Genomic DNA, 11490 nt, shown 5'->3' with positions numbered 1-11490 from the left:
GCTTTACAGGAGATGCTTGCCAATGAAATTACTCCAGCTATGCACACATTCCAGTCGTTGGCAAGGAAGCAAACCTTTGCAATACTGTGTTGATATGAGTCTGCAAACTCAGCAGTAACATGAGTTCTTGCAAGTTCCTCTCTAAAAATCTAATCACCGTTATTAAGGAAACCTTTTAAGAACAGATATAGATGCATGATGACTCTAAGGTTCATGGACCGAGCACTAGTTCTGTTTAGTTTCCCTGACATGCCCAGCATTTCACCAGGAAGGAATTTGGCTTCACTGGCCTTTGTGATGTTCAAATCTGCGTCACATTTCCTTCATGTCTGGAGCCCAATGGCTGGAGTTCTAGCAGCACTTTTCAAAGAGTATTACTGAGGCTTAGCACCACATGTAAAACAGTAAATCAGAGCCTGTAAGCCTGCACAAAAATTTCTGTATTTTTCTATATTTTTTCTGCTCAGTCATACCACAGCTGCAGGAGAAACTGGATGAGGTAAGATAAGCAAGACAAGGGTGCTGAAGAGCTTTCCCACCTCCTAAATATTTCTGTGTGCTGGTGATTGCATTTGCAGTAAAACTCTTAAGACCGTAAGGTCTCCGAGGCATGCTGCAGAGCTGTGTTCTTGCCCCAGCCCAAGCACCCCGTGGATGAGGACTCAGCTTCAAGTGGAGCAAAGCAAGCTGATCTGCGCACACACCTCATTCTTTAGAACGTGCCGTGGTGTCTCTTCTGTCTCCACCCACGGGAAATCCAAAAACACTTTAAAAGATCATAGCAGTTAGATGAGATTAGAGAGAAAAAAAAAACAGATTATGGCCAGTTTAAGATGTGTTTGGGCAGGTGGATGCAAACATCAGAGGTCTTCTGCCCATGTTGCAGGCTGGCGTGGCAAGAGTCAGCTCTGCTCTGCAGCCCAGCAGCATGGTTAGAGCAGCTCAGCACAGTGCCCAGCCCAGCACTGGGTAGTGCACTGCATGAAGAAGTGCCTTTTCAAGGTGGGCAGTGCTGGCTGAATGTGCATTCATGCATGGGCCAGCTGGGCGCCAGGGCAGGGCAGCTGCAGTCTGTCTGTGCTTGCCCCCTACAAAGGCACCCTCCTCTGCTTTGAAATCTCAAAATCTTTGTGTGCCAAGCAAGGAGTGCAGCACTTCTGCGGGGCTGTTGGTTCTGTGAGACTCAGGGATGATGGCTTAAAGGTTTGAGCAGGAAGAATTGTTGTCAGAAGAGCTGGAGGTACTCAGTTTTTCACACCTCCGGTTCTTCAGCCCTTTGCTCCCAAACTCCTGAGCAGCTTCGCAGTTCAGCAGAGCTCGGTGCGCTCCTGAGCCATCCGTGCAGGTGTGGGCTGCTGCCCTGCTGACTTCAGCAGCGCTGCTCCCATTCTCATAATTACTGCAGGCCAGGAGGGGCTGTGTTGGCAGCGTGTAACACAAACCTCAGATGCCATGAAGCACATCGAGCAACGCCCTGCCTCAAACAGGCCCTTTCTGTGGGAGCACCCCAGTACCCACCTGGAGAAAACCTGTCCTGGCTTCATTCTAGCCCAGATTTGTTTGGCTGCAGCTTCCAACTTACAAATCTCCTTTATGCCTTCTGCAGCAGCATAAGGCTCTGAATTAGCAAAGTAAACACGCACGGCATTAGGCAAAATGCTTTGAGTGTGGCCTTGCACTTCATGACAGACTAAGCAGGCCTTTGGTGGTGCAGCCCTGAGGTATGTCCTCAGTGAGAGCGTGCTTGGCCCACCCGGTTGAGTTTGTCTGCAGCGTACCCCCTGGAACTCCAGCTTTGACTGGAAACTTTGGTGGCAGAGCAGGAGTTAAAGCCAAGAGCAAGAGGAATTTAATGAAATAATCCTTGTCAGGATTTCTCAGGTGCAGGCACTTTTGGTAGAGACTCCTTGCCTCCATGGCTGCCTCCTCCAGGAGCAGGACAAGCAGGCCATGGCTGGGCCGTGTTGGATTGGCCAGAGCATAGCAGATGGGCCAGGCTGTGATGGACTGACCAGGCTGCAGCAGATGGAGCAGGCCATGGTGGGTTGAGCAGGCTGCAACGGATAAGGCAGGCAAGGCCTGGTATCTTTAAGGGAACATCTAGCAGACCTGTGTTTAAGAAGGAACCACTTCCAAATACCTTTAAAATGGATGATGCCACCAGGGTTTTCTCCTGGTTGCTAATTAAACCTTCTCTCAGACAGAAACAGGTTTTAGACAGTGACTTGAAAGAGGAACTTGACCTTACTTCAGAAGTCCCTGGAAGTAAGACTTCACAAAGGAAACACAGTCATTCTCCCAGGAACGCGAGCCTTGCCTCGGCTTTCACCTTCTCATGAAATGCAGTAATAACTCCTCTTTTTTCACTCATAATAATATGTGATGTGTCTAATAAACAGAGTCCTTATCCTCTGATGCTCAGCTATGAGCCATATGGCACACACATAAGTGAAGATTAGCGCTTAGACAGGACTTGAATTCAGTAACATGATTACAGTATAAAAATAGGCATGAGGCTGAAACTGCACCTCCGTGTGTGCTCACTTTGCACTAGCAAGAAAATGGAGATTTTCATAATTTTATTTTTGTGGCTATCACTTCAAATAGAATATAAAGGGATTTCTGGTTGAATAGCAGAGATCATACATTTAATTATTTATGAATCACTTATATTCATGTGCTACCTATAAATACTCCAAAACACATTATGAAAAGTAATTGTGTGCTTTTGATGACCCCTTGATGTGATAGAAAGAGGATTCTGTGTTCTTCACAAGTCTGAGCTCCACCACCCTTTTATACCACCCTGGTATTGCAGGCATGAACTGATCTGGGAAGAGTCTGCTCAATTCAAGAATGTCTTACTATGAGCAGACGCCAGCAAAGCCCTGCTTTATCACCACAAGCTGTTGCACTTTAGTGCCTTGCATTAATACCTGTGGCGTTTAAAAAACAAATAAACAAACAGAGCAGGTGCATCTGACAGCATCCATCAGCCATCTCTTATTTGTTCACATGGCATCAAAGGCACAAACCTCCTGAGGATGCTGTATGTCTCTCTGGGACATCTCCTGGCGTGGGGCACCAGCACAGGGGTGGTGAGACCAGCCAAGGGCTGCACCCAGCCCAGCAGGGATGGAAAAGTAGGCCAGAAGGGTGGGGAGGGAAGACTTGGTGCAACCCATATCATAAAGATAGAGATCTGCAAAAACACCAGCACAGAAGGCACTAACTGAGAGAGAAGTCTCTAATAAACTCGATGTATTTATGGCACTGCATGGCTAGAACTGAGGAAAAAAATGTTGTAACTGAGATACAGAGGACAAGAATACTGGAGAATTACTGAGTGTGACTTTTTGGATTGTTTCAATGCTAAATATGTTGCGTTTGCCTCAATATCTTGTTTGGCATTTACAGTGAAAATTGTGGTGTCAATTATAGTGAAAATCATTTTGGTTTCCCAAAGACCCAGAAATCACTATGAATCTGATCTATTTGAAATGTAGCTCTAAAGCAGAGCCAAAAGTTATTACAATTTTCATGCTAAAATCAAGCAATAAATGAATGTTTTTGCTTCTCTTGACGCCTACATTATAATACAAATGCTGTGTCAGGCCAGCTTGTCTCTATTGGCTTGATGACAGACATCTGGCATCTCCTTCCCAAACTGCTTCTTCTCCAACCAAGGATTACTGCATAAACAGACACCAAGAAATCTGACATGCTATTGCAACTCTTTACAAGGGTAGATAATGGCAGGACAAGGGGAAACGGTTTTAAGTTGAAGGAGGGAAGATTTAGGTTGGATATCAGGGGAAGTTCTTTACCGAGAGAGTGGTGAGGTGCTGGAACAGGTTGCCCAGAGAGGCTGTGGATGCCCCGATGATGACAATATTTCTTCCAGGGCTATGGGTGCTTCAGTGACATCATTCCAGAGACAGCCCTTGGAGGCACTTCTACTTCAGAAAGTTGCAGAGACAAAGGGATAAATGAACCTTTGCCATGGGTTGTGGCAGGGTGGAAGATGCATGAAGAGAGATCCTGCAGAGTAGCCATGGAGGTGTTCAAGGCCAGGTTGGATGGGGCCCTGGGCAGCCTGGTCTAGTATCAGATGTGGAGGCTGGTGGCCCTGCCTGTGGCAGGGGGGTTGGAGCTTGATGATCCCTGAGGTCCCTTGGTCATGATTCTATGATTCTGTGGTTCTGTGATTCTATGATTGTTTTATATTTAAGCTAGGTTTAATTATTCCTTTTGACCTCTGTAAAAACAGAGGAAATAAGAAAAAAAAGACATCTAACCCCCCCAGGCAATTAAGCAACATTTTAAATTTGCGAATCATTTCTTGTGTAAGAAAAGAAAACTTCTAAAAGATGTTAAAATATCCTATTTTTTCACCGAGTTTTTCATTTTGAAACATAAATGAAACTGACACAAACCTACCATTCCAGGTGCCGAAGCACAGTCTGCTCCCTGCGCCTCAGCCCTTCAGCTGGCACGTTCCAGGGGGTTTCTCCCTTGGACTGTTTTTTCCCAGAGCTCACCCAGTTTGATTTCTTCCTGGGACCTGGCCTGGGCCCGGCAGGCTCCTCAGTCCGGGATGGCTACCAGCCACAATCTCTCAGTCCTTTCTAATTACCTCTTTGAAAACGGATTCTTCACACACACCAAACTTGCACTGCGTGGGTGCAGTATTTCTTATATTTCACTGCTGCCCTTCTTAGGTGGCCTCATCTACATGAGGTTAAAGCCCCTAATTTAAAAAATACAAAGCAGGTGCTGCAGAAAGCTATCGTCAGAAAGAAGGACACAGAGAGACAGCGAAAGGTGTTCTGCCTGATATTCCCAACTTACCAGAAAGTTCCAGCTGTGGGAAGCTTTTCAACACCTCAGAGTGTTTCCAAAGTCCACTTTGCTCCTGATGTGAGTCTGTACAAGCTCAGCCCGCTGCCCGTCTCTTCTGGGAACACATCCCCCTTGGGCCGGGGCCCCGAGCTTCACTGCCCTATAGCCGGCACACGGCATTTCTCGTGGCTCACATCCTGGACTGCGCTGTCGGTGCTCTCAGAGTGGGTGCACTGGGAGGGAGGCATGGGGACAGGCCTTCAGCCACCCCTGAACATCACATCACAAGAATCATACGAAGATCACAGCAACAGAACAACAACAGAACAACAACAACAGAATCTTATGAAGATCACAGGATGTTTGCGGATGTTTGCGGATGATACCACTCTGTGTTGTGGTCAACATGCCTGAGGGACGGGATGTCATCCAGAGAGACCTAGACAGGCTCGAGCAGTGGGCCCAAGTGAACATCATGAGGTTCAACAAAGCCAGGTGAGAGGTCTTGCACCTGGGTCATGACAACCCCAGCTATCAGCACAAGCCAAGGGATGTAAGGATAGAGCACAGCCATGCCGAAAAGACCTGGGGTTAATGGTGGATGGCAGCTGGACGTGAGCCAGCAATGTGCCCTCACAGCCCAGAAAGCCAACTGTATCCTGGGCTGCATCAAAAGCAGCGTGGCCAGCAGGGCGAGGGAGGTGATCCTGCCCCTCTGCTCTGTGCTGTGAGACCTCACCTGGAGTACTGCATCCAGATGTGGAATCCTCAGTACAGGAGAGACATAGACCTGCTGGATCATGACCAGAAGGGGGGCCACAAAAATGATCCCAGGGATGGAACACTTCTCCTACAAGGACAGGCTGAGAGAGCTGGGGCTGTTCGGCCTGGAGAAGAGAAGGCTCCGGGGAGACCAGATAACAGCCTTTCAGTATCTAAAGGGGACCTGCAAGAAGGAAGGGGACAAACTCTTGGATGGCAGCCTGATCTAGGAATGAAACACTTGTTTTAACTTGCAAACACACAACAACCACCCCTAGCTTTCCAACCCTATCCCAGAGACAAGCACAGGAAAGGGCTTCCAAAGCGCACACAGGCAAAGCTCTCACACAGGTCACGACTGCTTTGTGAATGATTCATAAGGAATGCTAAAAACAAAGTAAATGCAACGTGTTTTATTTGACATTGGAATAAATTACAACTGTAAAGCATGATTTATTGCTTTATAAATGGTCTGCTCTTAAAAGGCATTAATATCAAACATAAATGAAACAAAGACACATTCAATTAGCAGTTCAGCTCTCTTAAGCTTTATGAACAGCTCAGTAGAGTGATTTCATTCTATATACGACTGAAATCTCTGATCATAGGCTCATAAACTCGGCTTTGACATGCATTATGATCATTCAGACATACTGAGGGGACTGTAGGTGTGTTTGTTCACTTGCTTTAGGATATAATTTTTTATTGCAATTTTCCCTAAAATATCCCATTGAATACCCAGTCCTTCATTCCTCACTCAAACACAGATCCCACTGATTTAAAAAAAAATACTTAAAGGATGCTTAGGTTTTTCTTCTCCTGCAGGAGGAGAGCTTTCAAATCTAAAACAGGAAATAGTGTGGTCCCAAAATGAACTTTTCCTAGGTTAAAACACTGAAATCCCATGCACAGAAAATGTTTTCTCCCACTTTGAAGATTCTAGAAAAAAAATCCCAGTATTATCTAAATTAACAGAGAATTAAATTATTGAATTAATATTTTTATTGCACAGTTAACTCCATGCTTGAGACTGGTGTGGATTTTGCTCAGCACCTTCGCTTGTCCGGGACACAGACCCAGGCAAGTGCAGTGCTGGGGCACGAGAGGCTGCTGGCAGCAGGCTGGGTGCGCCCAGCTCTTTGCAGCATCCAACCCTTGAATGGACATCAAGAGCGGGATCTGCCAGCTCAGCGAGACGTGCTGCTGAGAAGGTAAGCCAAGAAGAGGTTTCCTTGGCTTCCTGGGGAGCCACAGCTCCTGGAAGCCAGAGAAAGAATGAACTCTTATGAATAACTCTCCCTGTACCAAGGAAAAGGATTCCATTGAGGCATGCTGCCCTGCTCTGGCCCTCTCTCTGGGAGTGCTGTAACAGGCAGTTTCTCCTGTATCCTGGCTGCAGAAGAGCATCTCCTTGAACTAGTCCCCCAGAGAATAGTGTGACCCTCTGCTTTGCTTTCCTGGCTGCGTCCAAAGCAGCACAAAGTAAGTTGGCTCATGTTCTTGACAAAGGGCAAAGCTCTCCAGAAACAAAACTGGAGACTCCTGTCTATATCAGCACTTGGAACAAGCCAGAGAGTTTGCAGAGAAAATCTGCAGGGCAGCTTCTCTTCAAACTGAAAAACCATCTTTAAGAAGAACGAATCACCAATACAGAAAATCCTTCTAAAAGTGGCTCGGTATTACTCAGACAGATCCTACTTAGAGAAGATTCCTCTCCTGTCAGCGCTCTCGTGCTCTTTTCATGCTTGCAAGAATGCAAACAGCAGAGTGGGATGCTGGGTTTGGTTACACTGTGTTACTGAATAGGAATGGCCAATCTATTACAGAATCCAAGAAATACATATCAGACTTCAAGAAAAATACTATTACACTGATTCTAGTGCAATTTCAGTTTTCAATGAAATTTCATCAGTCATGATGCATGTTCTATGCAAAATTTCATTAAAAACAAACAAACAAACAGTCTTTCTCCTTCTAAGCAGTTCCCTCAGAAGACCTGTTCTGTTGGGCCATAACAGAGGGCTAGCTTCGATCTCTGCAGGACAGTACAGCAGATTTCAGGTGCTGTGCCCACCAGTGACAGCTCCCAACAAGTCAGGTGCCATTGCAGTGCTTTGCTGGGTGCTGGGAATTATACGTGGGAGCTGCGCTGAACTGGGCCAAGCGCTCGACATTTTTCAGTGTCCTCCTCATTCAGGGACTGGGCGAGCCTGGTTTAGCTCCCAGCCACGTGGTAAAGTGCATCACGGAGAGGTGGGGAGCAGTGGTGCCCCTTCCTCTTCCTCAGCTCCTGCCTTGGGAGAATCTTGTGGAAAAGTGGTTTTGTGGCTGCTTTCTGCTAGCACGATGGTACGCTGCAGCTGCAACAAGGGCACACACATGGTGCACACCTGATTCATCACAGTGGTCCAGAAACATAGCTCAGAAATGCACAAGCCTGTGAAATCATCAGTCATCTCATTTATGCTCACCGAGAACAGATTCTTGGCTGACCTCTTTCTTTCCTTAGCAGATACGGATTCCTCTTTGAAGATGAGAAGGAGGAAAGCTCGCCTTCAGGGACAAGCAGAGACACACACAAATCAAAACGCACGCACACATCATCCACCACATCAGCGACCTCCAGCCTGCGCTCTACAACACAACATCTTATTGTTTGAACCTCAACTTCTCATCCCTTCCAGAGATTCCCAGGAGTGTTTTTTTCTGTTTCAGTGAGATGTCCCAGAGGACTCTATAGAGAAAACTAACAGGAGGAACAAACTGTTGCCACCAATGCAATACAGGATTGCATTCAAGCCACGGACTCTGGAGGAGCAGGGCGAGGACCTGACTTATTCCAGGTTCTGGTCCAGCACACAGCAAGAAGGGAGACAGCCTAATGGTTCCTGTGCTGGCCTTAGGCTTGGCAGACAGAGTTAATGCCCTACTGATCGCACCTTGTGCATGAAGCCACCGGGAAATGTAAACAGTCTGTATTAACTTTCAGGTGTTCAAATATACCCAGCATAATGGTGGCCTCCAGACAGCTAAACTCCCAAGCAAGGACAGTGACAAAGACACCACCTCTGAGATGATGAGATGCCAATTCAAAGCCTTTTCTCCAACACTGGTGCTGAGCACCTCGCTCTGAGATGCGAACCCTGCTCTCATTCGGAAAGCTGTCTGTGGCATTCAGTTCTGAATACAGCTCAGCAAATATTCCAGTGCATTTCTCCCCTCCCAGCAGTTCTTAACAGCTTATGCATTGTTCCTTCTCAGAGTAAGTCTCCAGACAGAAATCTTCTAAGGAACCAACGACTTCAGGCATTTACCTACAGCAGGTGAAAGACCTGCAAAGTCTCTTGCCTGAACTACGCCTGAGCTGCCCATTTCTGAACGGAGGAGGAAGGGTCTGTGCACACTTGCAGCTGCAGTCTCCCCAACCAAACACGTGCTGCTGCCAAGGAAGCTAATGGGCCACAGTAAGCATTTTGTCTAGAATGGCAGTGCACTTGCAGGGAGCTCTCAAATCCATTCCTGTCTTTATTTCTAGTTCACCAAGTCTGGCCTGCAGCAAGGCACTCAGGCCAGCCCTGAGCTCCAAGGGGTTCAGTTTGAAGCCCCTTCCGACTGCCTGGGGACACGGCTCCAAGCGAACTGCGCAGCCAATGGCACAATCAAAGAGTGCATCTGGAGCAAAGCTGCCAACTCGTGCGTTTTCTTGTCTGCTCACAGGGAGTACAGTGTTTGTCCACGCTAACAAAATATGGCAGGCATCAATTAGTGGTTATAAAACACTCTAAATTTTCACAGATCTTTGTAAGTGCTGAGCATTTTAATTGGCAGGACAGCCATGCCTGAGAATTCAGCGTATGGTTAGAAACCAACGTGCTCTCTTACAGTCCTTCCCATCACAAAAGATCTCACGGAACAAATGTGCCTACACTGAGATTTTACCAATGGAGGAACTGGATCAGAGGTGCACACAGGCTTTGTCAGGGCCATGAAGCAGATGAATGAGTCAGTGAAGCAAAACAAGGTCTCCTAATGCTAGGCTCAGTGCTTCATCCACCCATCAGAGGTTACTACACGGGGGACAAGTAGTTTCCCAGAGGAACAGATATCTCACCAAGGGCAAAGAGCCTCTGAAGTTGTACATCACAGCATAAAGTACAGCACGTGTGTATCACATACTTAGCTCCATCCCTATTTCTCTTGTCACAAGGGCAGTAGTTTGTCTGGACAGTTATCTTCTGGTCAGCCTACTGTATTACTTCCTATGGAAATGCAGACAAAGGCGTGTATGCTATTCAGTAGTAGAAAAGTTTTGTTTTACATGGGCTGAATGTTTCTTATACCCAAATGAGATTTCTGCATGCATCCGCATACTCACCCAGATGCTGCCTCTGCCGTGCTCCATGCCTGAGTATCATGCCACGTTCGCTCTGCGTAGCAGGCATATCATACGCACACAGTGACGTGGTACAAGAGCACATTCTGCAGGCCGAGTCTCAGGCCAAAACTCACCTACAAAACCTAAAAGTGTTGCTACTTCTTTGCAGTGAATTGGGCTTTCACTAGGAATTAACATAAGCTGCAGCGACTGATTTTACACTCGGTGCCCTTGCTTATTTTCCTTTCACAGTTCAACCACTTTCTTCCTTAATACTAAAATGCTAAAGTCTTACACAGCATTCTGAGCATTATTCTCTGCTGGCTGTGCTTCTCTATGCTCTAAGCCTCTAGCACAATGCATGCAAAGGATAATGTCTGAACTTGTAATGCTTTTAACTAAAAAAATACTTTTAAAAACATAAAACATAAATTATTTATTCCTCTTTGTCCATTGTTTTGAGCACTGAGTCTTCTCCCAAGATTTTACACAGTTCATTCAGTCTCTGCTGCATTTTAGGAATTCCTGCAAGTTGGGACTCCAGTCTCTGTTTTTCCTCACTCAGTGACAAGCGGACGTCCATGTTCAGCTGTTCAAAATGCCAGCCTCCTTGTCCATCAAACTGCAGCAAGTGAGTGTGGTACTTCCTGCGTTAGAAAATAATGCATCAGTAACGGCTCACTATTGCACGCCAGTTTGGATGTCTGTGTCTATTCTCAAGAGAGTCCCTCAGGAAGCTGAGCGTTGTCCAGTTCTGCATCACCGGGTAAGACTCTCACAAGCTTTTCAGCAACTCGTATTCCCAGGACCCTCTTTTTTAGGGGATTTGGGCATCTGAAATCCAGTCACCAGGACTTCCCCAGGCCTTCACCACTGGTGCCATTACAGGTATCTACCACATAATGCCTGATGGGCACTCCTCCCACCTTCAGCCTGCTGCACATCCAAACAGTGCCTTCTCTTCAGAAGAAAGAAATGGAACACGTACCCCAGTTCATTTTATTTATTTCACTTTGCAAGAGATGTTATACCTCCTTACAAGAAAACACATTCAGGCAAGCATGGCACACCTGATGCCACTGATTAAACTGGTTTGTTCAAGTTACACCTCAGTTTGTTCCCCTGCATTTTTTAAGGTGGGATAAATAAACTTCCAGTCCTAAAGCATCGCGAGGAGTCAAACTAAAAAAGTCTGTGCAAGAGTCACAGATCTTTCAGTGAGTATCAGGGTGTGTGCGCTACAAATATTCAAAGGTGTACGTGCATGTGGAGTTTGCCAAGACCTGACAAGACATTTATCAGGAGGTGCAAGAGGAAGAGCAGAGAGCTCCCTCAGAGCTGCTGCTACAACCGTGTAATTTATCACTGTAAATTACAGAAGATGAAACACATCATAAAACGGTCATTATAAATCGCATGCAGGGAATGTGACAGTTTAATAAACTCAATAGCTTATGACATGAGGCTCAAACAAGATTCAGCTCCAGGCTTACACTCACCACTTCTTGCGT

General features: G+C 46.4%; 1 protein-coding gene across 1 annotated transcript in view; it reads right to left on the bottom strand.

The window, feature by feature from the left end:
* Nucleotides 6003-11490, bottom strand: part of ABCD2 (ATP binding cassette subfamily D member 2) — a 47146-nt gene continuing 41658 nt past the window's right edge. The window contains exon 10 of the mRNA XM_021384624.1: nucleotides 6003-10626. Within this exon, the coding sequence (XP_021240299.1) occupies nucleotides 10416-10626 (211 nt within the window). The 3' untranslated portion in view covers nucleotides 6003-10415. The remainder of the gene's footprint in view (nucleotides 10627-11490) is intronic.

This window comes from Numida meleagris, chromosome 1 (assembly GCF_002078875.1).
Source record: "Numida meleagris isolate 19003 breed g44 Domestic line chromosome 1, NumMel1.0, whole genome shotgun sequence".
Classification (NCBI taxonomy): domain Eukaryota; kingdom Metazoa; phylum Chordata; class Aves; order Galliformes; family Numididae; genus Numida; species Numida meleagris.
Note: the sequence above shows the minus strand (reverse complement) of the source record. Positions and strands in the feature narration are given on the sequence as shown.